General features: G+C 40.7%; 1 protein-coding gene across 2 annotated transcripts in view; it reads right to left on the bottom strand.

Moving 5' to 3' along the window:
- Positions 1-26,273, bottom strand: part of SLC2A13 (solute carrier family 2 member 13) — a 136,265-nt gene that overhangs the window by 17,323 nt on the left and 92,669 nt on the right. For both annotated transcript variants that reach the window (XM_001232939.7, XM_040656984.2), the window contains exons 5-7: positions 23,230-23,393; positions 18,596-18,716; positions 10,650-10,775 (exon numbers count right to left, since the gene is read on the bottom strand). In XM_001232939.7, coding sequence (XP_001232940.3) covers positions 10,650-10,775; positions 18,596-18,716; positions 23,230-23,393 — 411 coding nt within the window. The remainder of the gene's footprint in view (positions 1-10,649; positions 10,776-18,595; positions 18,717-23,229; positions 23,394-26,273) is intronic.

The raw sequence follows: 26,273 nt of genomic DNA, 5'->3' as shown, positions 1-26,273 counted from the left end.
GGCTGCCTCAGTCATCTGTGCTGTAAGGGCTGAGAGCAGCTCAGATTTTAGAAGAGAGGAGGGAGAGAAGAAGGGTTTTTGATCTCTGTTCACAAAGGTTATATTTTAATTTTAATAAAAATATGAAAAGCAATGAAAATATTCTCTTAAAACTTTTCCTTTAAAATATTAACAGAATAGTGTGCAAGAATTGCTGGCAGGATGGAACAAAATCTACTCTATAAAATACAGGCTAAGTGAGCTGCAAATAAGGAACTATATGGACTAGTGTCTTTTACTCCATTAGCCAAGGAACTACAAGAGAGATGGAGGTTGACACCTTGAACAGCAGAAGTTGAGTAAGATAAACTCTATCTGTAATTCTTGGTCTTACTCACACTTAGAAGTAACTTTCATTCATGCACTGTGTTGTTCACAATAGTGTTGCCCAAATGAATGCCATCAACATCTCAAAGGCATCACTCCAGTTACAGCTGCCAAAGGTAATTCTAAGACCAAAGACACAGAAAGCCAGGATGCCGTTGTAACTTAGGGTGATGGTGACTTAGCAGAGATATTGACTGCAAGCTCACCTCCAAATGAAATAGGTTCTATTGCAATGTTATCATTCTGTTTTTTCCATATGCTTCCAAACATTCCATAAAGCAATTTAAAAAAAAAAAACAAAAACAAAATCATACAAAGAATTCTACTGTTTCTGCTTAGTTACCAAGTTTGTAGAGAATGGCAAGACTTTGTAGTTAAATAGAATACAAAAAAATCCTACTCCGAGCCCACAGATGGGAAATGCTGAGCTACACATGTGGCACTGAATGGCAAGCAGTACAGATTCGATTCTTAATCCAAATGAAACATTTTCAAAGTTTCAGTCCTGAAGTCACAGCCAGGTGAACTGCAGCACAAATGCTGGGCAGGTGGCCCTGTGCCAGCCAGGCACACCACTGCAATCCCAATGCCACTTCATCCTGCCTACACTGCCCAGCTGTCGCTGCATCCCACAGCCTGCAGAAGTGACCCCTGCGCAAAAAATGGTTTTCCATAGGGCTCATAAAACCTGAGGCTCACATCCACATTTCAACTGAAAGTTAAGAGAGAATAAAATTTTGTCTGTCCGAAGTTTTGCTGAAATCAAAAGGAAAGTAGATGGGTAAAACCACTTTTCTGAGTTTGCTCTTTTGTTGAATCTCAGCTGAGGAACAGTAAGGAGAAAGAGCTCAAAACACATTATCAGTACTGTATGTACGAGCATGCCATTTTAGCACCTTCCTTCTCTATTTCATTTCTAGCTATTTATATATATATAGACAGATACACTGTATGTTAATCATTCTGGTAATAATGTTTTATCCAACTTCCAGCCTAAGTACTGAGCTGTTACACTCAATTTCTGTAACTGTAATTTAGACACAGATATTACAATTTAACTACTGTCAGCAGCAATGTCTGCCATTACAATCAAAATCCATCTAAATCTGAGACTTGTGGTTCATTTTCTTTAATATATCACGGAAAAATAAGCTTTTCCCTGATTCCAGTAGGTGGCAATGTCTTTGCCCTAAAGAGAAAACGCAGCTCCAGAAAGTAGAAGCATCGGCACATCCCTTCCTCACAGGGTATGCAGAGGGTCTCCATGAAATTCACAGAGCTCTAAGAACGATTCCTCAGCTTTCAGTCCTGGTAAATGCTCTGGAAATCATTAATTTGGGGACTGCAAATGGAGCCCCAAGGAGATTTTAAAAATGCCTGAAGACCACCTATAAAAAGCAATTATTTCACACTGGATTTGTGAGAGCAATCGCTCAGCACACAGTGCCACTCTGCTTCGACCTGTGAGTGCAGGCACAACACTTATGGCAAATGTGGGGAGTTTTATAAAATACGGAAACGATGAGAGGTTACATTATCTCCAGCTTATGATATTAATAAACGTCACATACCAAGGCCTTCATTATTACAGGAAACTCAAAGCATGAAATCTGGGAGAACTTAGCAGTGTGTTTTTTAACAGCAGTTATTTTACCAAGCAAATGTGCTAAATGGGTATATACATCACCTGAAGCCCAGGTCCTAAGAACTAAATAATCAAGCAGAACCACGGGCAGCAGAGGAATCACAGAATCATAGAATCACCAAGGTTGGAAAAGACCTACAAGATCATCCAGTCCAACTGCCTGCCTATCACTAGTTTATTGAGGGTTCTCAGAACTAGGGTTCTCAGAACTAGGGTTCTCAATAAACCACAGAGAAAAAAATCCATATGACCCACATGCCAGAAGTGCCCCAAGTGCCACGGTTTGGGCAGCACACCCCATGCCCTTGCAGGCTGCCCGCTTCCGAGCTGCATTAACAGGAACGTTGGGTTAAAATAAGGTCATGGCTTTAAATCAAACAAATCAATAATTCTAGCTCATCTTGTACTGCTGAAGGACTGATGTAATTGTCTCCGTCCTCAAGGAAATGGACCACACATGCAGACGGTGCACACAATAATTTATACGAATTAAACTCATTAATCATACAGAATTATTCCATAGTTCTAATGCAGAAATGTGCTGATTTATTTTCCCTCCTGAAGAAAACATAAACAAACAAACAAACAAATCCTGTGAAAAAGCTTTCATCCTTTCAGGAAGGGAAGATATCACTATTTCACTTTATCGAGTGATGTGATTACCGAAGAATTACTTACTATGGAAAAAAAAAGTGGGTAAGATACGGACTACAGATGTGTTAAAGGTACAAAATCCTGCGAGGAGAACTGGGTTTGACTATGCTGAATGTTCTTTATCAACACAAATCCCTGGGAACATCCATCTTTAGAAGACTTTTTCAAGGGAACAGGAAGGGGAAGGGAAATTTCAATTAATTAATTCTTTTCAGAGTGTAAGAACCTAAAAAAAATCTGCTGGGACAGTTCCCAATGAGGATTTTTATTTAAATCTGAAATTCAGAATCAATAGTGAATTATACATGAAAGACCTCTACCGACACTTTTCCCTTCTCAGAAATCAAAATGCATCGGCTTCAAAATAGAAAGCAATCCCTGTTGCATCGGCACCCAGGGAATGGGGAAATTCCCAGCCCACTCCCAGCAGCAGCTCCTGCAGTGCTCCCAGGAGAGGCAGGAGGGAGAGGCAGAGGCTCTCCCATCTGTCCCTAAAAAGGGAAGCTAATTAGCAGCAGACTTCTATGGGCAATGAAAGACTCTTTTCTGCGATGTACATTTTGTAAGAGCGAGAAAGCAGCTGCAGGAGCTGTCCACCCACTCTAAGCACCTCGACAAGAGACAGGCAATTCTCTCATATATGTTGGCATTCTTTTTCTTTCCTTTCCTAGCTACCTCCTTTATGAACCAAAAGCTTTTTAAGTGGGAAACGATTATTTTCTTCTAGTCCCATTCCAGCTAACATTTATCCACTGAAATAACCGTAAAACATTTTTTAACGACATCAAACAGCATTTGGGAATGCTTTAGCTCAAGGGCCACCTTTGCTTTTCTATTCCAGTTACCTCAGTGCTGTACCATTTGAAGTAGCTTTTACAGCAACTATCCCAAACAGATGTCAGAATCTGTTTCTTCATTATTCTCTTTCAGAATGCCTTTATGAAAAGCTATGCAGACTAAGATCTGGAAGTGGGGTTCATCATCAAAGAGCAACACGTGAGCAGGAAGAGAACAAACGTACAAATGACATTTCAAACTAAGCAGACCTGCTTATAAATCCTACTTTGTGCTGGATGTCTCCAACAAATACCTTGTCTTCAGCATATAAACTAAACATTTCCAGGTTTTGAACATATTCACTTCACAACAGAACTGACTAGGCATATGTTTTGTCCTTTCATCCAGAATTTGCCATTGGTTGAGTAGATGTAACGAGTTAGAGCTACGGCAATATAGCTCCAATAAATATTGTTCTAATAAAATAGTAACTCCCAACTAATTACTGTAAAGGAACACACACAGTTTCAGTTTAGATTACCACGTTGCTCTGCTTATTATTTTAGACCTAAGATACAGATATGATATGTAAAGAACATTAATTGTTCAGGCATTTGATTCAGTCAGAAATCATAAAATAGAACCATAAAAAATGTTTTCCCACCCTGCACGTTAAAAAGAATCATCAAGGGACTTTATCTTCCATTAGGGTTTTAACAAAATTGCACCTCCATTTAAATTAAGTACCATATTTTTAAAAGCTTAAAGAGATCTGATTAAAGTTATCAGGCCCACCATGTAATAATTCCATTTTAAGAAATCTAAAAAATATGATGTCTCAAGGATTTGAGGGGAAACAGTGGCTGAAAGGATCAAAACATTAACACTGCACTCATTTTGCTACTTACTCCTGCATCACCAAGAGCACAGGCTTCATCCATGGCTGACACAACATTCCGCATCACTCTGTCCTTCTGTTCTTCCTACTTGCCCTTACCCATCAGCATTAAAATATGCACACAGGACTTCTGAAGTTCATCCTCCACCTCCCCAGCTCTCAAGAATCACACCTCTGTGTGCCACATAACCACGGTGATTATGCTAATATCTGCCTCTCAGGAAAGACCCAGTTTTTAGATTTTACGCTGACAAAGACTGTAATCAATTCCAGAGCTCTCATTCATTTCTGCTTCCACACACCTCACAACCTTATATTAGATGCTATTACACTGAAGGATGTCCTCCTAATCAAAGAGGACAAGGAGCACTGTGAGCTCCCTGCTGGTTCAGGTTTTCATCCTCACGGGCAAGTGGTGAATGTAATCAGAATTAAATTGCATTTGAAACTGCAAATATTTTGTTTCTCTTTCCTAAATGGTAACTGGAGGGAGAGGGGAGATTCTGTGTTATGGTTCCCAGTGTAGTCATAAATATTCCAATTCAGTAAACAATTAGCATAGTTCAGAAAGAAATTTTGCTCTGAATAACAGCAACTCTTCTGAGTGGTGCTTATGTATGCACAGATGTAAATATTCTGTAGATCTAGCCAGCTTGCTAAATAAATTTATTCTCTCTGTTACACTTCTGCTTCACAAATATGAGAACTACTGTTCTATGCATCATCTTTATCAATCAGAATACTTAGTAAAAGAAATACCAGTTTATCTTCTAATTGTTAGTGAATTTAGTAACATTTTCCATAGAGGTCCTTGTAGAAAGATTCCAGATAATGATTTCAGTAATAAAATTCTTCCTACATCATGGAACAAGCAATGTCTACAATGGACAGAGGAGGTCTTCATCCTTGGAGTGCAGCCTGGTGCCAGCCTGCCAATGGGCACAGGGCAGGCTTTGTATCTCTGTGTCCTGCCATGCACTGAAAACAGGTTCTCGGGCTTTAATGACAGGGACACACACACATTTTTTGGTATTAATAAAGCAGTCGCAGCAACTTTTACACATGTACTTGGCACTGCAACAGCATCTTCAAAGGGACTGACTTGCAAAACAAATGTAAGGAACTTATTTATGGCTCTATTTATAAGCAGCAAACAGAACCCAACATTTCTAGGAAAAAACTGATGTCTCTACCAAGAAAAAACCATTCTAGTAACTTCTAACAGCTTCATTTGCTGTAGATTAGACAACAGGAAGCACAGTGTGGATTTAAAATTCTCTGGAATATTTACAAGGCTGTGACAGACAACGGCACATCCCGGCACATCCCCCACTGGACATAAACCAGGCCATTGTCTGAGAACCCAGCTAACAAACTTCTCATTTTTTTTTAATGCTGGAATCTATTTAGCATCCAAGCTCAGATGCTGAGGCCACAAGGCACATTCCTGTGGTGGGAACTCTCTTGGAACTGGGAGAGGGAGTTCAGTGGAGATTTAAACCCAGCTTTCCCCAGAACTCTAAGCTACAGTAACACAAACTCTGATGGACACAAGCACCAGGCACAGAGTGACGTGCAGCATCTACATGCACACTTTCTACATGAAAGGGAAGAGCTCAAGAGAGCAGCAGCCACCTGACAGCGAATGGCTTTGCAAAAGGAGAGCTCTGCTTCCTTCCACCTTCATACCAAACGCCCTTGGAGAGCAGAATGCTGCTTTATATTTTCAAAAACAGAAGGTTTGTTGGCTTCCCACGCATTAATAACAATTGTGTATGGTTGTCATTTGAGATGACATACTTGTCTGTTTCTCTGCCTTCTGAAGCTTGTAAACTTTTACCCTAACTTTGAGTTATGAATATTCTGTGAATGTTCTATTGGGCTGCTGGAAGTCTGAATCTACCAGTGACTGTAGCCATGTTTGCTGAATAAAACCAGCTTACTGAAGTTTACAGCACTGCTATTCCGTGAAGGGAAGGGACTGTCCTGCTCTGGTACACCCGCACCTTCAGCACTGGGATCAGTTTTGGGCAGCACAATTTAAGGACATAAAACTATTAGAAAGCATCCAAAGGACAGCAACAAAGATGAGGAAGGGTTTAGTTTGTGAAGGGTGGCTGGGTTTTCTCAGCCCAGAGCAGAGGAGCTGAGGGGAGGCCTCGTGGCGGCTGCAGCTCCTCACAGAGAGCGGAGGGGCAGCGCTGAGCTCTGCTCTGTGTGACAGCGACAGGGCCCGAGGGAACGGCATGGAGCTGTGTCAGGGGAGGGGCGGGAAAAGGGGTTAGGGAAAGGGTCTGCACCAGAGGGTGGTGGGCACGAAACAGGCTGCCCAGGGCATGGCTTCGAGCTGCTGGAGTTCATCTAGCAAGGGTTCAGCGCTCCCAGAAATATGATTTGATTTTTGGGTGGTGCTGTATGGAGCCAGGAGCTGGACTCAGCAATCCTTGTGGGTCACTACCAACTCATAATGTTCTGTGATTCTATGATTCACCATCAGCCATTAAAGTTCTGTGGCAAGAAGATGTTCCCTAATGAAGTTAAAAATGGCGGAAGAAAGCAAATCACTTAGCTCTTCTCCTTTATAGATTTCTGCTACCAGTCCGGGGACTGTGGAGACCTGCCAGCTAATTCTGTGGACTGGATGGCTTCTAGACTTGCCTCTGATCTGCAAATGATGCTATTATTTCTTCATTATTGTCTACTGTATAAAATCAGCATCTTTCTCCCCTGAGGGAGATTGCTCAGAGTTGCTTATGAGATCCATTTAGCTCACAGGGGTGGGCCTGCTAGGGGCCTACGGTATTCCCGTGTCAGGGTTAATGTCACATCAAGGCACTATTAGTACCTCCTTTCCTTCCACAGTTATTCATTCAACTGTAAGAATACTAATGCAATTAAAAGTTTCTTCCAGAGCACTGTTGGCTGGCCTTCAGGGTTATTGTAATTACATGGAGAGATACTGTTTCTGAGAGCACTGGGGTAGTAATTGCAGTTATGGGGAAGGAGTAGGTTTCCAGTTACACTATAGAAGCGCAGAATTGAAAGCAGCCACCTTCACTTTCAGTGCTGACTAAATACTGACTCTACCCATGACCTCTGCCATGCCACCTCAGCTCTGTATTGGAATTTTCCCATTGCATTTCCATCTGTAAAACCGAGATAGTGCTTTTTATCAGCTTTGTAGGGATTTTATAATTCAGTGTTCATGAAGAGAACAGAACTGCCAGCTACAAAACTTTCACAGGCCTTGGAAAACAGAATTCCAACAGAGAACCCTCAAAATGCATTGCGAGAGAAGACACTGCTCTTCTTTTGTTATAAAATGAATAATTTAAGAATATTCTCACTTGCTGTCCTGAAACCATCTTTTATATGTCCCTGGGCAGAGCTGGAGGCAGCACGGTTGCATGCCAGCTGCTGTTTGTTAACCGGTTCAGTAACACCGTGGGCTGCGAGGCACTGGCTGTGCCAGCATGGTAGACAAGATGCTCCTCTGTGTGTTATCCCAGTATTACAGCCAGGCTTATGCAACTGATTAATAACAAAAACAATCTATTTTCTTTGCCTTATGCGTACGATCTTGCAAGTGCACCCATTGTGCATTACCTGCTGGACTTGGATTTGGTCTAAATTATTCTTGCATTATTTCCATGGCATTCTCCTCTCTCTCCTGGGGCCACTGCTGGCTGCAAAGTTCCCTATATTCAAAAGAACCAAAATGCTATATTCTTCTAGAAAAACATTTGGATGGTTTAATTGTCTGCCTAGGTTTCTATGACAACCACAGCAACACAAACAGCCTTCCTGGCAACCACAAGAGACCAAAATCTCTGCTCTCTCCCATCCCCTCCCTATAACTTCTCAATTTAGAACACACTGCAACTGAATAAATATGATTAGCAACAAAAAAAAAAAACCAAAAAAAACCAAAAAAAGTGGTGTCTAGTATACAAAGCTCGCACTGGGGAAACCTCTTGCAAATGAAAATGTATTACTGTATTTTAAGATAACAGTCAAAACATTGCCTGTTATTTCAGTGTTATCAAAGTACCTTGGGATCAACTATGAAGAACAGTGCAGAGCTCTAAACATACAAACAGGAGGGGTTTCTCTGTCAGCTCATGAGGTTGTGGCATGCTGTAAAAGAAGTACAAGATCTCTCACGGTGCCTCATAGCACCGCTCACCTGAGTTGCAGGCTAAGCATCACGAATAGATACATGTGGCAGAGCTGTTGGGGTTATGATGGCTGCAGAGATACGTGGCTGCATGCACATCATGTAACGTGACCGTATGCACTCCTCCATGTCTGCAGCTCACATCTTTCCAGCAGGAAAAGCATAAAGAAGGCAAGAACAAAGCAGCGCAGAAACACTGCATGGCACAATCAATGCAAGCACAGCAGAAGCCATTTCTCTGAAACTCCAGCAACGGAAGATGGCCAGCACTGCTGCCCAAGCAAACTGAGGTCCAGCAGATCCCAGGCAATATAGCCTGTGTATTCTTTTTCCCCTAAGCAAAATTTCTGGAGGTTTTAAGAACTTTAAATCCATTCAGCCAATACTGGATGGTAGTAAACCATCAAAACACACAGGAGTTACAAAGAGGCTGTGTATGATACTCACATTTAGTGGATGCTCACAACTCACAAAATCTTCTTTTAAGCCATTAAACTAGTTTCTCATTGTAAAAATACCATATATTTTTTAAATCCTTGTTGCTGTAAATCTAGCTTGAGACAACATAACTTTGTGAAACAAAGGGATTGCAGTTCCTAGCATGAGCACAGCTGTAACTTCTTCACCAGTGCAGTTGGTCTCCTTTAGGCACCCATCCTGCCTAGACTGGCAGAATGATACAGACAGCTGCCATGCTGAACAACTGGAAATGTAACTATACAGGTTTCACCACAGCAATCCTCTTGGTTGGAGAGGAAATCCTCTCTGTGGGACCAGCTTTGCTGTGAAGCAGACTCGGCATTTAAGGAACTAGAGGTAAGAAGTCTGTGATGTGAATCCTCAGAAACCAAAATTCTGTAGTTATTCCCTCCAAACCATTATGCAGAAGTACATATATGTGCAAGGAGGAGGGGAGATGCATGCCAGTCCTGCAGCACGTGTAACAGAAGGCAGCACCTGGCAGTCTACAGCTTGAATGACCAGATTGTAGAAAACTTCCTGATTATGCAGACCAGGTGGAGACTAGATTAGAACTTAATGAATTAAACACTAGACATGGGGATGCACACAGTCTTTGGAAAAAGAAATGTAGTTATTTCTCTGGATTTCTTAAGGGAGGAAATTCACTCTAATGAATATCAATATAACAAATTTAAAACTTGAGTTTTTGCTTTAAAGATTTTGAGCAGGCTCATTATGCTATGGAACTATTGTACAATATATAAATATTGCATTCTGCAGTTTGAACTTGAAATATTTCTTTTTTCTTGTCTAATTTGCTCCAGTAGGCTGTACAACAAGGAGTGCTCTGTGAGACTAAATCACAAATGTAAAAGGATTACTGATACCCACATTTTCCACATGCCATATAATAAGACTACCTAATAAATACAGTTTATCTACCAATGATACCTTACAAATTTATGTTTCCATTTATGTCTTACTGTGTGCTTTTATGATTTTGCAAAATAAAGAATAGTTCTTAAAATTACAGTATATATGAGATGAATGTTGACAGAATATGAAGACCTCTTTCTGCATCTGGAATGAGCCACTAGGCGTAACATCCTAATAGTATTGAAATCAAAAGGAGGGCAGTTTTGCAGTCATTTTAAATCAATGATTTTACGATTAGTTGATACCTTCATATCTTCCAAACTCTGTCCAGTATGACTTGCTACCCACTTACACGCTTGGACTTAATTTCTGAGAAATACATGCAAACAAAAAAAGACCAAACCTCCACACAAACTTCTGCATATTTCCCAAGTGTGGTGTGCAGGTGGCATAGATAAGCTATGGCAAGAAGGCTTTATCAGCAGCAATTACACACTTTTCAGCAGTAATTATGTGATTCTCTTGAGCCATTGAGCCATTCTGCACTATAAGCCTAGCCCTGATTGTTTTAGAAGTGTTGATAAAGCCCTTCTAGGACTTTATTCCATCTCTTGAAGTCATTCCTTCAGAACAGTCAGTACTTCAGCAAACTTGGGAAGTGCTATGATTTCAGCAGGAATCTTGGTGCTGCTTAAGAAAGAAGAGGTGTGATGCATTTTGCAAAAGTGCTCTCGATAGCACAAAATATACCATCAGTACAGCATAAGACCAGAAAATCTTGAAAAATGACATACCTGCCCCAGGCGGCTTTCATGGTAGAATGTTTATCAACAGGGATGCATGAGGACTCAACAACACTTGATTTATTCAGTTTGTAGCAGAGACCACAGTCCGGATCTAACATACATCCATTACAGTAACTGAAAGAGAAAGAAAGGAATACTTAAGCAACACTTTATTTACTTGTAAATGTCAAAGCCAACAGCGTCATCTAATCATTCTTGGGATGCACATAATCAAGTTGTCAGTGTTGAAAACAAGATAATAGAAATGACCCAAAAGAGAATACAAATAACTTTGTCCTTCGTCTGCATGACATTTCAGCAAAGGGCAAGTCTACTTGCAAATCCTGAGCCCTGTGAATCTTGATCAGGATTCAGGAGAATTTTCCTATAAAATCAATTTTGAATTTAGAAACAAAGATAGATTGCAGTTGAAGAAAAAGAATTGTGCATCATACAATTGATAACCAAAGCAGGATATGGGCACATATGGATTTGAGAGTCAGTCTGAAATTATGTCTCCATGCGAGAACTCGGGCAATGAGTTCCTACGCAGAGTCAATATGTCAGTGGATGAATTCATATAGAGGCATCCAGCACCCCAAAATATCCCATCAGCCCTTCACTGTGCTGAGAGTTCTCTTTCGATCATTCCTGTGTATCATATTTGCCAGCTCCATAAACATGTAGATTTCTTTGGGTTTGTTATAAAGCAAGAAATGCTCACATTGGGGCCAAGTTTGATCAATGCATTCTAGAGGGAGATTCAAGTGACAAGCCTGCAAACTTCTTCGGACTCTTTATCATAGCAATGACTCAGTGCATGAAGAAATAATCTGTGAAAACTACTACAGTGTAATTAGCAAATGTAAAAGTAACTGGATAACAACGTTCCAGAAACTAAATCAATAAAGTAGATTATAAGGGTTTAAAAAAGCTGAAAGCACGTTTACTATTGAGTTATTCCAACTTTCCTCACTAGGATGTTTCTAAAAGTGGTATAATAAGGTGAGTTTGTATGATATTTGGCAAAAAGTCTGGGAAAGTATTGAAACCAATGCATTAATTTGAAGTAGGCACTTTCGTACCTCTCTGAAGCTTCAGAACTGTGTGCTCTTTGTTATTTGGGGCCTGCTAAATCATCAAATTATTGCAGAATTTCCAGGCTCTCTGCTCTTTAGAAACTAAATGGACACCTTCCTCTTGCACAGCTGAGAGCTCAAATTCAGGTTTCAACATCTTGCTTTTTTCGTTTTATTATTATAATTACATCAGCTCTTAGCAGCAAAGATTTCTTCCTTCTCTTGCATACACAGATAAAAAGAATACAGCTCTGCAATTATCAGCCATGAAAGGAACACTTCAATATTACATTAGATAAACTTAGTTGCATTTTGTTAATTACTGTTACGTTAATCACAGCAATGGATAGCAACCAAAACAGAACAGAAACAGAAGACAGCAGATTAATTTTTTTATATTTTATATATTTTTAGATAACATATTCTATATTTTTTTTTATAAATCATGAATGTTTAGGTATATAATAACAACTACAAAATAACTAAAATATTATAGCACCTACTAATGAAAAGATGACATTCTATGATGTCAAACAGGATGCTTATATATGACTTTCACACCTCAGAATGCCATCCACCCCAGACAAGTTGTACATCAAAGTATTTTTTAACAAAATGAATTTCTAAAGACTCCTGGTCCATACTTAGCCCGGCTTCCTGGCACAGAAGGCCACTGCCTCCAAATACCATATGCTATCCACTGCAGTGGTGGATTTTCAAGTCAAATATATGCAAATTATACTTAATGTGAACATTAGGTGGAAAATATGACACATTAAAGTGTCAGTTATAGGCAGAAGTTCTCTCAGGAGTATTACAGGACTGAAGGTTTTCTATATTTATTTTTTGTGGGTTTTACTTCAAGCAGAAATACAGCTGAGTACACAGCATCAGGCAGAACAGCACAAGAGCGCATAGGAATGGCAATGAGACACACACAATGATGGGTATCATCCCTGTGGTGTTCCCTGTGAAGGATGGAACAGGGGTGGAACACCTCATCATTTACCCCAGCATCCTCACAAAAATCCACGCATGACATGGATGGCAAAACTTAACTCTTTATTCTGTCCTACTGAGCTCGCTCTACAGGTAATTCATATAACTACATACAGAGCTGGGTATAGGGAACTCGTCAGTCGTGAAGCAGAACGTGCCTCATTAATTACTCCTCCTTCATCCACTGATCCAGAAAAAATTAAAAATTTGATTATTAATTTCAGTTCCTGACTACAGGTCTGTTAGTTCAGCTGTCCTCAGGCCTTATGAGTGTGCATAGCTGTGTCATGCATTCAACATGATAAAGGCTGCTGGATATCAAATGATATCAAAAGTCGGAGATTATTGTTACTTATAACAGATTAACAATCCAAAAATTAAAGTAGATATAAAAAAATGTATTAGTTTCAGGCTTATGCTCTTCTTCACTTCAGCCCTATTATTGTTTGCTAAATAGAAATATTTAAACAATTTGAACTTGAGCTCATATTCTTGCATACATGCTCACAGTGAGGCAGAGAAATCAGGAAGCACAATGAACCAGGAAAAGAAATGTATAATATAATGCTTACTGACATCTAACTATCAACTACAGATCTCCTCCCTGTCCTCAAACGTACCTTCCTATCAGCCCTATCCAGATATACCCAACTGTATGTCAGAATAATGAAATAGAAAATAGAAATGCTGCCATTTATTCTAATACACACCGCAGTCCAGTTATGGCATTGAAAGCTTCATACCAGAATACACCAGGATGTCTATGTTAAGAAGGATATTTGCATCCAATTATAAAAGGGAAATGCATTCCTTGCGCTTTATCAGGACATATTGATTTCCATGCTAAGGTTACAAGGTAGTGTCTTGGAAACGGGCTCCTCTGGGAAGAGCCAGCAGAAAATTCCCAGACAGAATGTTCTCAGTGAGACTGTCAATATGCCAGGATTGAAATATCTGACAGAGATGATTTGATTTTGATGAAGCCAGGCAGCAGGAAGGTTCTGCAGTGCACCTAGTGCCCTCACAGCTGGATCCTACGCAACCCAACAAGAAGGCAAGACTGCAGGTGCTTCAGCCTATGTAGCAGAGTAACAACAAGTAGAGAACCAGGAAAGCGAGGCTCCAGAAGTCCCTTCTTTGCAGCTCAGTTGAACGAAGCCCCCAAAACAGAAGTCTCAGTCTCCTGGCCCCTCAGTTTATTGGAAAGAGCCAAGGAATGGGATTTCTGGGATACTGCTTCATTGTCAAAGCGCGTTTACCGACAATCTGACGGACAGTTAGGAGACTGCCTGTCCCCAAACTTGTAATTCCCCATTCTGACAGTGCCAGCTCAGCTGAGGCTTCCCAAGCTCTTATATTCTTTTCATCTGACCAAATGGGAATATCTGAAGCTTCGAAAGCCTGACAGCACTAGCTTTGAGGTCCCCAGCTAGCGGTTTCTTGTCAGCCTGAGCACACCAGCTTTCAGGATGCAGCCTGCCCTATTAACTTTTTTTCCTGAGGTTACAAGTTGATCCCAAAGATGACAATTCCTTCCTCTTTCAGAGAGGATTTGAAGCATTTAGATGTATAATTAATCAGCTAGCTGTGCACACCTTTTCTGAACCAAATGTACAGCTTGCTTGCTTTCTAACAGTGTAGTTTAGCAGCCTCTGGTGCAGTCTCATAAAAAGATGAAACAAAATCTCTGTCCTGTTGAAATGATCTTCCAGATGCCAATTAAAGGTTGACAATTGCTTCCACCTACTCTTCTTTCCTCCACTGTTTAGAGTACCCCATTCTTACTTAATGAGAGCTGCAAACCGTACCTTGCCAATTTTTCTTGAGTGATTTAGTAGTAAGAAAGCTTTGTCCACTGCTCCTGTTCTGCAAGCACTGCTACTCTTTCTGTCAAGCTGTTTTACATTTCTTCTAGCCAAGCCTCAAATCCTGAACTGTTAATTTCAAAACATTTTGTCAGTTTTCACTTGTACCTCATTTTTAGGAACTTTCAACTTTCCCTTCCACATTTTGCAGTCATAAAACTGTACTACTATGAAAATCTGATCCACTCACAACACGCAAGATGTTTTCCTTGTGCCCTGACAGACTGAGTCTTTTCCATAGAGGAAGTTTCAGTGTTGAGTGCCTGCTGACCTCCACTCCTGCTCATAATCCTGATCAAGGTTTTCCTCATAGAGCTGTGAGAATAGTAAAAAGCATCTCAGGCAGCAGGTGCTCGATGTAGGAATAGAAGGCACTTGTTGAGGATTAGCAAATGTCACCAAAGAGAATACAAGCTGGAAATCACTGCAGGCTGGAAGGGGACATCTCTGTGTTCTTCTCTGCTCTTCCCAGTTTGCTCTTTATCAGGCTGAAGACATGTCCTAGGCTAGACGGTCTCTGATCTTAGCTGGCATGCCTTCATGTCTACTCTTTGCTCTCAAAACTGGTTATGCACACAACCCCCTACTTCATCTCTGTGCACAAACTCCCATCAGTTAGGTGGTAGGAACTTGTTCAAGACTGCGTCACACTTGTGTTCAAGGTCTAGTGCTGTTTGCACATGCCTCACTGCACCTCAGGCACAAAAACAAGCACTTCTTATCCTTCTGATGATTCCTTCCAAAAGCCAATCATTAAATCCTGATTGATCACATACCACAGAGCAAAGAATATGGGGGATACTTTTAAGTAGTTAAATCCCTGAGAACTGCAAGCCACTACTTCAAGCTGCCGTATCTGGGACACAGAAAATAGGATATTCAACACAAATGAGAAAAACCCAGCAGGGCTTCAGGAGCATTTTTCCACAACTGCAAGAAACTAAACTACAGAAGCCTATTTGCTGGGCTCTGCTGACAGTCTGAGAGGTAATACACATACGTATCTGATGTGCTCAGGTCCTCACGGCTGCATCCCTGCTGCCAGAAGCAGCCTGCCAGCAGCTGGTGTGCTGGGATGCTGACCCACACACAGAGTATCTCATCTACGCTTATGTGAGGATCTATCCTCTCTCAGCTCAGATGATCTTTCTTTCTGAATTTACACTTTAATAAGAATCATATTTTTAAAAAAATACTGGTTCTGAGGTACAGTGGAGGATCCTGAACTCACACTGTTAATGAGTTAACTCCGAAAAATAAAGTACAACAGTTTATTTATATCAAATACGCTATTAATGGAGTATGTACTTACTCTATTTTTACTAAAGCTGTTTAAAACACTATAACCAGTCTTTGTTTCAGGGCTGGTCACAATAAAACATTTTTGCTAAATTCATAAAGAAAGTACATATTTTTGTCTATTATCTATCTAATATAATTATTGTGTAATAGTACTCAGTGTTGGAGCCTTCAGCTCAGTGGTGTATAAGCATACAATGAACTCAGGAACTCAAACCATGTGAGGATGACGAAGTCAAAGAAGAACAAGGGAATCCTTGTGTGCCCAGCTCAGCTGGTGCTGCCCAGATTGTTTAACTCAAACAATGGGGACAACCAGTTTTGGAAGGAACGTGAGGAAGTTCTGTACAGGTATCATTCCCCTACAGTATGAGCCTCAGGGTTACCCTGGGTTCAACCCCAAATTTACCATTTTCTCATAGCAGCATTTCTTAAGCAGAACAAGTTCACATTATGCCTTGCACAGCTGATCAAATCTTAAGCAGTACAGTAAAAGAGACACTTGATTGAAGGAAGATAAAAAAGGCCATGAACACAAGGACACAGGACAATGGTTATTGCTGAGAAATGGGTCAGTTTCCCAAAGAAAGGTGGAGTGGGATGGTCACCTACGATTTGCTGAATACTGGGAAAAGACAGAAGCCAGCTACTGCATCTGCCCTAGACTTGACCTCTTCCCAGAAGCAAGCAGGACCCCATAAAACTGGGAACATCTTTATAGCTTTGAGAATTCAGGAAAACAGCAGAAGAGGCCAGCTCATCTTTTCTCAATGACAGATATTGGAATCCTGCTGTTCTGTACTCCTAAATTTACCTCTGAACTTCTCTCTGTCCTTGAAAGTAAGTAATAGATTGCAGCTCTTCTGTTGAACAGACTCAGATCAAAGAAGAGACGTGGTCACACTGTGAACACCTGCACGGCCTTACCTGGGCTGAGTGTGAAAATAAAGTTTGATTTAAGGGCAGTACATAGTAGGGTATTTCCCTTTTCTTTCCTCGGTGAGACAGCTGTAAGGAGGTGTGGAGGCCTTCAATGGCCAGGAGTGCTATTGGACTTGTGTTGCCTCCATGATGACCTTGTGAATAAAGATTACATTTGATTTTTTTCCACTGATTTATGCATTATTTTTTGACTGTTGCTTCACAATCATATTGTACTTCTCTACACCACATGAAAATATTTTACTGAATATTTGCAGAGCACCTATGTGGTTTGCATTCTGCAAAAAACACGTGTCTGTCTGCAGGGCACAGCTCTTTCAAAAGACAGTATTCAAGCCCTAGGTGTATTTTTCAAGACACTGACAGGGCTTTTTATTTGTCAGTCTGTTGCATCTTCATTGCTATTCTTCCAGCAGCGGGAATTAATCTGTGCAGAGGAATACAGATCAAGGGAACAACAAACAAACAGGCTGTTTGTAGTAGTTCTAAGGCTTCTATCATGGACACCCATGTTTATTCTAACCCAACAGATCTGCAAACATAAAAAGCACTTTTATTCTGCACAGTATCAGCAAAACTTTTGTCAGGAAAATAAATTTTGCTGATGTTGTTTTAACTTATAAATGCATTTTGGCAAAGATAAATAGAAGTGATATTTAGGACTCCCCCTATACTATGAAGCATCCAATCTGCACAAAGGAGTGGACCCTGGAAAGCGCACCTCACCCCAGAGAAGTCCTGCACTACGCTGGCTGAAGGACTGCTGCCTGCATTTGTGTAGGCACATAAATTTGAAAGTGGTTACAGTGGCCACAGGGACATGACATGATGTGTTCATCTTCTGAAGTCCTGCTGGCTTTTGGTTTTCCAGAAGTTCCTGAGACCTATTAGAGGCTTGCAAAGTACAATACTAAGCAATACGAGATACCAGCAGTTATACTGAAGTGAGCCAAGACATGGATTAAACAGCAATAAACCCTTGAAGGGGACATACAAAAAACTAACTTCCATCTTATAACAAGTTGATTGGTGAAGATGCCATCTGTTTGCTCATGACAAAAGCGTTTTTTTTTTTACATTTCATTCAACTTATTGACCATGTACACGGAAAGCAGCCCACTGGAATCTCAAACAGTTGACATCACAGTGGAAAAAAAAGTAAAAACACAGCTTTTGAAGGTTGTGATCCTCATATCTGGTACCATCCAGTTGCTGCATCTGTGCGTTGATCTAAAGACTTTCCTTCCTGTCCACAGGGGTCTGTAAAGTTTCAGTACCTCAGAATCATTGTTCTAGCATACAAAAAGCCTTGAGCTGTATTTCTAAGCAACACCTCCAGGAGACCAGAAACATCCCATTCATTTCTCAATTTTATGTCTATAACCAACACATGTACAACAGGTTTTGAACTTAAGAATTTCTTCAGCCATGTAGCCAGTTTTGTCTCAATTAGGGCTCTGACATTTACATTCACCTAGCTGGCAGGCTGGTAAGGGCATTCACACATGAGTAAGAAAATACAAAATATAGAAAATGGCACATTCATAACACCTTAGAAATAATCTTATTTGAAACCACAATTGCATACAGATGGGAATGTTTTACATACTACAGAATAAAAGGTTGAAAAATAAAAGTAAAGATTTTAACTTTAGGTATCCTACTTAATTCCTTATAGTAGAGTGTGTGAATACTCGTCCATTGCCCACATGAGGCTGTAAAACCCAATTAGCTGGAAAAGAAGTCTTCAAGAACGACCATGAAATCTCACCTGTATTTTGTGCAGGTAGAGTTTTGATGTGAAGGATCTGGTGGATTAAGTGTGACTCTTGGCGAGACCTGAGCTGACAGCAAAAATCCTGAAGCTAGGATAATAAGTGCTACAGCAGTACCTAAAAATACAGATAAAGAACAATGTGATTCTTTTCTCCAGAAAACATGAAATAATTCTCTATTGAACTGAGCTGTGCTTGAGAAAGCAAGGTACCCAATTATTATGCACACAGCATTTGCCATTAAGCAGAGCAGTCGTGATGAGAACCTAAGAAAAATACTCTTTATACTACATCTCCTTCTTGAATTAGGTTAGATATTGAAGTCAAGTGTATCAGGTTTAACATCCAGATATTCAATTAATAGGTCAAGACTTTTTTGTCGTATGTGGAACTGAAGACTGCTTGAATGAACAGACAAATTCTTTTCAGTGTTGAAAAGTGCTGTAAAGGTAAAATTTAAGAGCAGCGTTCACATCACATTTCCTCACATTCCCAGACTTGCAGGATTTCTTGTAAGACAGAAAATAGCATCACATTTTCCATCAATTTCCATCCATTCCTTTGTCAAACCAGAGAAGACTGACTATTCATAGGAATGCCATCAAAATGTCCAACTGCAATTTCTGAACTTCTTGTTTCATGGATCACATGTAACAAACCTGATAGGAAAGAGCCCCCTCCACCTCTTTCCTCCTGACTCCAACAGATTTCTTGTACACGCACAAGATTCCTGCTTTGTCAAACAGGTCATTGCCTGAGCTCTGTGCAGTTTTGCTATTTGTCACACACACACAGCGTATGTCGCATCATTTTAATGAAATCAACATAATCCATTATTGAGTATTGCAACCAACTTGAACTCAGACTAATGAAATCTTTACATCTTGGTACTTGGTGAGGCATCTAATTCTATGTTGAATAAAATACCCTCTATGTTGCATAAATAGCAAGTATGCAAGTAGGTGTATTTTGAGAGGTCCCACAGACCATCGTGTATAGACAACCAAAAATAGAGAACTACTTATAACTTTATTTGTGGGTTACTTACTCATTGTTTAATAACATTTTCCTTAGCATACAAAAACTGACTCAGGCACCACCAAAGCACATCCCAACTGGAAGGCTATATGCATTCTGAAGTATGCAATGTCATAGCTTAGTGGTTGAGAGCAAATGGAGAATATTCAATCCAAAAAAATGCCTCAGCAAGCTTTTGCTCTACATGATAGAAATTCTCAGAACACATCTGTGCAAACCTTTAAAAATGTCACTTCATTGAAAACCTCAACATGTCACTCTTCTCACTCCTTAAGAATTACACGTTCTCCATATTTACTTTTTGATTCTTATTTTTTAGAAAACTCTCAAGAGTTTTCTAGCAGGCAAATCCTTCAAGAATAGGATTTTTTTTCTAGAGTATAAATAATATCTTAGGCACCAAGATAATAAAAATATAACTCATTAACATGTCTGTGCAGCAACCATGGCTAATAGCTATGAATATGCATGAACTCAAGATTACTGGAATGCAGTTACCTGAATGTAGGCAACTGAGATCATAAATTCAATCACAAACCATAGGCGAGAAAGCAACTATCCACCATAAAATATAATTTCAATTTATTCTATACTGGACTTTGCACTGCTATGGCGACCAGCACTGCTGATAATTCCATTTTTCCGGGCAGGTACAATATTGTACTGGATTTACTGTACTTACTGTACTTACTGAGCTTTCAAAATGCCATGAACCAGACAGCAAATATATTTAGAGAGGACCTATAATCTTATTTATATTCATTCTAAATACGTCTTGCCTTTCTTTCAAGCTAACCAAATACACAAACGTGCAGTTACGGTACCTCTGCACGTCTTATTTCTTTGGAGAAGTACTGAATCTATAAAACTGGTGAATGAAGTTTATTATACGTTGTCATTCCATGGAGAGTTTGTTTAAGATTTACAAAAACATGCAACTGTAGTATGCCATTAACTGAGATGAAAAAAAAAAAGGATAAATATCTCGAAGATATTTTAGATCCATTCTGCTACAAACAAAAACACAAATTGTCAAATGCCCAAATACTGCCACGCTTTCAAATTGCCAGTTTCTGAAGGAACGAAGGGAAAACACAAATAAAATAAAATAAAATACTGCACTTACCAAATTCCAACATTTCACAATGAATAACATTGAGAAAAGAAACACACGAAGAGGAAAAGAAAGATGGAGAATCGTTGCCAAGATACACGAAGGGGAAATTAAGAGGAATCAGTAACTAAGAGTATGTTGATGTTTAATCAAAATATTAACTTTACCATCTTTTTACAAAACATCAAATGCATTAGCCTTTACAAAAAAAGCAAAGCCAGCAACCTTACAGCAGCAGACAGAGGTAGCAGTTCAACCCCCACTTTATACTGGGGCTCACATGCTTTCTCCAAAGACCTGAAAAGCATCCAGTGTAATAACTCCATGTGAAAGTTGATTTCCTTAGAAACATAAACCCAAGTAGAGCAGTAATATAGAAGTTTACTCAAGATAAAAAACTTACTGTTGAAAACAAATCCATCAGCTGATTTAGTAATTATCATGTTAGCCCACTTACTGAGAAAACATCATACTCACCACTACCTAAATCTCTGTCAACACTTGTATCAAGAAATTCTAAATAGCACAGACATGACATTGGATTTCATTACTGTCATTATTTCTGCCATATTTTCCTTCAGCAGAGACCACACAATACTGAGCACAGTGAGAACGCAGCATGGATCAAGTGATGCTGCTGACTGACAGCGGGCCGCCAACTACAGAACAAGGAACACAAATATCATTACTAATGACTTCGTGTCCAAATACCATAAACAAATAACCCTTAACTGCGTTATTCTCCTTTGCTAATTCGGTGTCTTATTTCTATCCTCTCATCTGTTCCATGACTCACATGCTTTGAAAGACGTTACTATCTACATCCAATCTTACAACCTTTGAATACATCAACCAGAGCCAAAAAGCAGAGTTCAGTGATTGTGTACAAAATCCACATGGTAATCACACCTGTATGGTGGTTCCAGACAACCCCCAAAGGGCTGGCCAGACACATGGTGTCATGGCATAACACAGAAATATAGAAATACAGAACAAATTCTATTAGAGCATAAATAAGAGATAGTGCCCACAAAACAGGTTTCAGGAGAATGCCAGAATTGTATTTCACAGAAAAAAACAGAAGAGATAACCAAGGGAAAAAAGGAATTGAGCCAGGTAACGGTACAGGACTGGGGCTTTTTCCTCTGAAAGACATGATACTGGCTACACAAAAGAACCCACAGAGGAAAAGTATTTTAACAGATCCATAGGTGGGCTGATAAAAGGATGTCATCCAGAGGTCATGGTGCTGCACTTGGGTCAGGGCAGTCCCATAGATATGTATAAAATGGGAGAAGAACTCCTTCAGAGCCGCCTTGCAGAGAAGGGCTTGGAAGTCCTGGTGGACAAAAAGCTGGACACAAGCCAACAGTGTGTGCTTGCAGCCCAGAAGGCCAACAGTATTCTGGGCTGCATCAACAGAGGGGTGGCCAGCAGGGAGAGGGAGGTGATTGTCCCCCTTTGTTCAGCCTGAAGAAAAGGTTCTGGGGAGATCTCACTACAGCCTTACAGTACCTAAATGAAGCTTATAAACAAGATGGAGACTGATTCTGTACACAGTCTGACAGTGATAGGACAAGGGGGAATAGTTTTGAAATAAAAGAGAGGAGATTTAGGTTAGATGTTAGGAGGAAGTTCATTACTCAGAGGGCAGTGAGGCCCTGGCACAGCTGTCCATAGAGCTGTGGGTGCCCCATCCCTGGAGGCATTCAGGGCCAGGTTGGATGGGGCCCTGTGCAGCCAAAGTCCCTTCTAACCCAATCCAAACCATTCTATGATTCTACATAAAGGTAACCCTCTGAGCTTTTTGTTCATTTTTTTTAAGATGTGAGGAATGTGCTTTCTCAAACTCCCTCCATGTCTATACTCTGAACTTAGATCATGAAAAACATTTTGGGTTTCTTGGCTCCAAATCAACATCACAACACTTCAAACACAGATTTCTTACAGTCTGGAAATACCAAACATGCCACAAGTCCATGTCATAATTTACCAGTTCAAGTAACTGTTACCAAAATACACACAATACTGCCATCGCTATTTGGCCTAAAAGAAGGCATCCAAACAACGTGGACAGATACCTATCCTGGGGGAACTGCAGGTGGGCAGGGCTCAGGCAGGTATTCCTCTCTGCTCTATTACAACTGTAGCAAGTCTGGGTCCCACAGAGGGACAGTAGAGTGAGACATGGAGACATCCAAGCTTGCCAGCTAAGCAGCTGTGAGCATTAATCCAAGAGGAGCAGGAATCTCTCTCCTTCTTCCAGACCCTGGTCTTGGAAATACCACAGCCTTCAGATGTTCAGCCAGGGACCTGTATTGTACTGCTATTCTTGATAAGCTACACGATTTCAGCGAGGGGACAGGGGTCAACATCATTAGTTTGAAGAGAATTACTTTGATAAAGTTAGCGCTTGAAACATCTTTGTTTCATTCATGTTACCACAAGGAAGGTGCATCTCACCCCCGAGGCACTCACCTGCTAAGCTGCCCAGCGTCAGCTTCCGGCGGCCCATCCTCTCAACGAGCCACACTCCCACCAGAGTGAAGATGAAGTTGATGAAGGCCGTGAGGGCGGCCAGCCAGATGGCCAGCCTGTCATCCTCAACCCCCGACATCTGCAGGATGGTCGCGCTGTAGTACCTACGGGCAGGAGGACACAGAAACCACTGGTGTGAGTTTGCCTCCCGTTATGCTCTGGTTGTAAATGAAAGGAGATGACAGCAAACATCAAGTGTGAGCTCCTGTGAATGTGGCCCCAGCCTGACACCAACCATCTGGGGAAACCAGGCGTTGCCATGGCACAGCTTGCGCTTGGCTGAAGTTTTGACCGAAGGACACGGAGAGATGAACTGCTATTCCTTTGCCTGTTTGCATTTCCCACGGTCAATCATATTCTGCTAGAAATTAGGTTTGCACTTTTTATTTAAACAAATCGGCACAGCCATTGCTTTATGCTCTATCTTTTGTTCTGCCAGAACGTGGGATTTCAGCACTGTGTACCGTCCAGGGAAAGAGAGCTCAAAAATGAAATGTGTTTTTGCTCCTATTAAAGGTCACGCAGAAGTAGTCTGAGGCACCCAACACATCACAGCCGCCCCTCCCAACCTCCTCTAGGTTTCAGGCTGTGCAGTTTTATTCCCCTGCGGCTGTGGTGCCTCACAGTGCCCATTGCATCACCTCCGTCCAGCCAAAATCCCATTGTCTTGAATGGAAGCAACAGCTCCATGTTGCAGGAGCATGGACTCTGCACCAGACAGGAGCATTAGACAGAAGTTTCTGTTTCTTTTTAGAAGGAATCGACCATTTCACACACTTACATATTGCTCAGGTGAGCAAAAGGAAAACAGAAGAAAAATAAAGGAAATCTCCTATTGCTTTTCACAGAGATTGGATGAACACAGATACTGCGCCTGCATTCTCAAGGAGAGCTCAGGAAACCTTCAAGAAAACACATGAGCAGCTTTGTTTGTGTTGCATAAGCAGTTTTCCTCTTGTTCATTTGTGCTAACTGCAACACGGAATACTCTGTCATTCAAATACTTAACAGCCCACGGACTTTCAGGCAGCAATAACTGCCAAAAATATCAAAGCTTAGGTTTCTTTTTTCCCCCGGTCAAAACGCAGCTTGTTTTCAAAGCCACCCCACTGCCTTAATACCCAGATGTGTTTCCCCCACAAGTTTCAGTGGCCAACGTGTTTTTAATTCTAAGCATAAACCACTTTTTACTTCAAATCAACAGCCCATGATGGACAACGGGTTCAGTGACTGCTTGTAACAGGGCCTGCTGCCTGCATGCACACGTGTTCGGAGCCTGGCTCCATGGACAACCTAGAAGGCTGGAACATCTCTTTTAGACTCATTCTGTCTGAAAGAATGGACTGCGTCCTTGAGGCACAGCAACATATGGCGTACTGGTACTACATGGTTAAAAAAGCAAGGAATAAAGAACAACTTAAAAGCACACAAATGTTCAGTTCCAGACATACACAAACAGGCACCTTCCACACCCAACACTCATCAGAGTTGCTTTCTGCAACGGTTATCCATTCTCAGCTAGAAGCTCACTGCTTATCCACAAATAACATATTTCACTTCTATGGAAAACAAACAAAACAGATCTATAATCTGTAAATCCAAATGACACGCTAACACAGCTTGGCTGCTGGGCATGATGCTAATGTTAATACGGCACAGCAATCAAATTTCAGAAATTTAGAAGAATACTTGCATAGATAAGTACTAGATATGTATTTGCTTATGCCAAGCTATTTCAGAATTCCCATTTTTAATACCAACCTGTGCAGCCCTAACTGCCTATTAATGCAGCAAGATCACGAGTCTTGCTAATTTCTTCCTGACAAGGAGAAAAACCGCGTGGCAGAAAAAGGTCAGGCTGTGATATTATACAACCACAGTAAATACTGCAGCTCTTACAGGAAATGCAATGTCAGTGACAAAGTTTGGCAGTCCTAATTTATTTCCTAAAACGTACCGAAAATGACAAAAGCACACACACACCTCCTCGGCATTTTAAAGCAAGCACTTCATCTTTAAGAGCAGGAAAATACAGACAATTAGAAAACCAAACTGAGTCAGACACACACCAAAAGATGTTAATATCGATCATTCCCAGGGATGTCAAAACTACGAAGCTGTTCTATCAAGAGTGAAAAACAACTCAGGCATTTCCACAGACATTTCCCTAGACTAAGCTTTCCCCTGAAAATGCGCAGTACAGACTTGCAGAAATGTAACCCACTTTCCTCTTCCACCTCCTTCATGGTCATTTTAAACTGACTATATCTATTGCTTGGAGAAAATGTCCCCCTTTAAGACAATTCCAAAAGCATCAGGTCCCAGGTGAGCTCACTCAGTAGCAGGAGATGACGTCAGGCTTTGTAGCTCTCAATCAAACACCCAGAAGAGCCTCTCAAACAGCTGCCAGGTTGTCTGCATCACAGCTTTGATTGTCCCAGTCCTTCAGGAGGAGCTGCTCCAGCCCATCTGTTGTAGCTCACAAAGTTTCTGTCCAGTGATGTTGACCATTTTGGGCAGAATTTGTCATTCTTGTAAAGCTAATGAGTAAATCTAAATAACTCAGAAGTAACCTTAACCATATTAAAACCGCTTATTTTCTGTTGCTGATTTTAAGAAAATAAAGATCAAATACTCTGGCACTGGTTTGTTGAGTTTCTCTAGCACAATATTTTGGAAATCAGTGTCCAACTACTGAAGCTACTCAGTCCAAGAAAAGCAGTCCCTGCAGATAATGCATCCCTCCATCTTCCTCCTCAACTCAGTTGGAATAATGCAAAGTGAAATGCAAGGAGTGCCACAGCCAAGAAACAAATGATTAAATATTGAAGAAAATCCAAAATGCTGCAAATTGCTGCAGTTGTGCTTAAACACACATCCTCTCCTTGTGCCCTACCAGTTTAATGAATGCCACGACTACTGGACTGAGAGACAAGACCATTCACAACAAAACACACTCCACATTCACAAGGACAGTAGTCTTG

The sequence above is a fragment of the Gallus gallus genome, chromosome 1 (genome assembly GCF_016699485.2).
Source record: "Gallus gallus isolate bGalGal1 chromosome 1, bGalGal1.mat.broiler.GRCg7b, whole genome shotgun sequence".
Classification (NCBI taxonomy): Eukaryota; Metazoa; Chordata; class Aves; order Galliformes; family Phasianidae; genus Gallus; species Gallus gallus.
The sequence above is the reverse complement of the archived record's forward strand: the minus strand, read 5'-3'. Positions and strand labels throughout refer to the sequence as shown.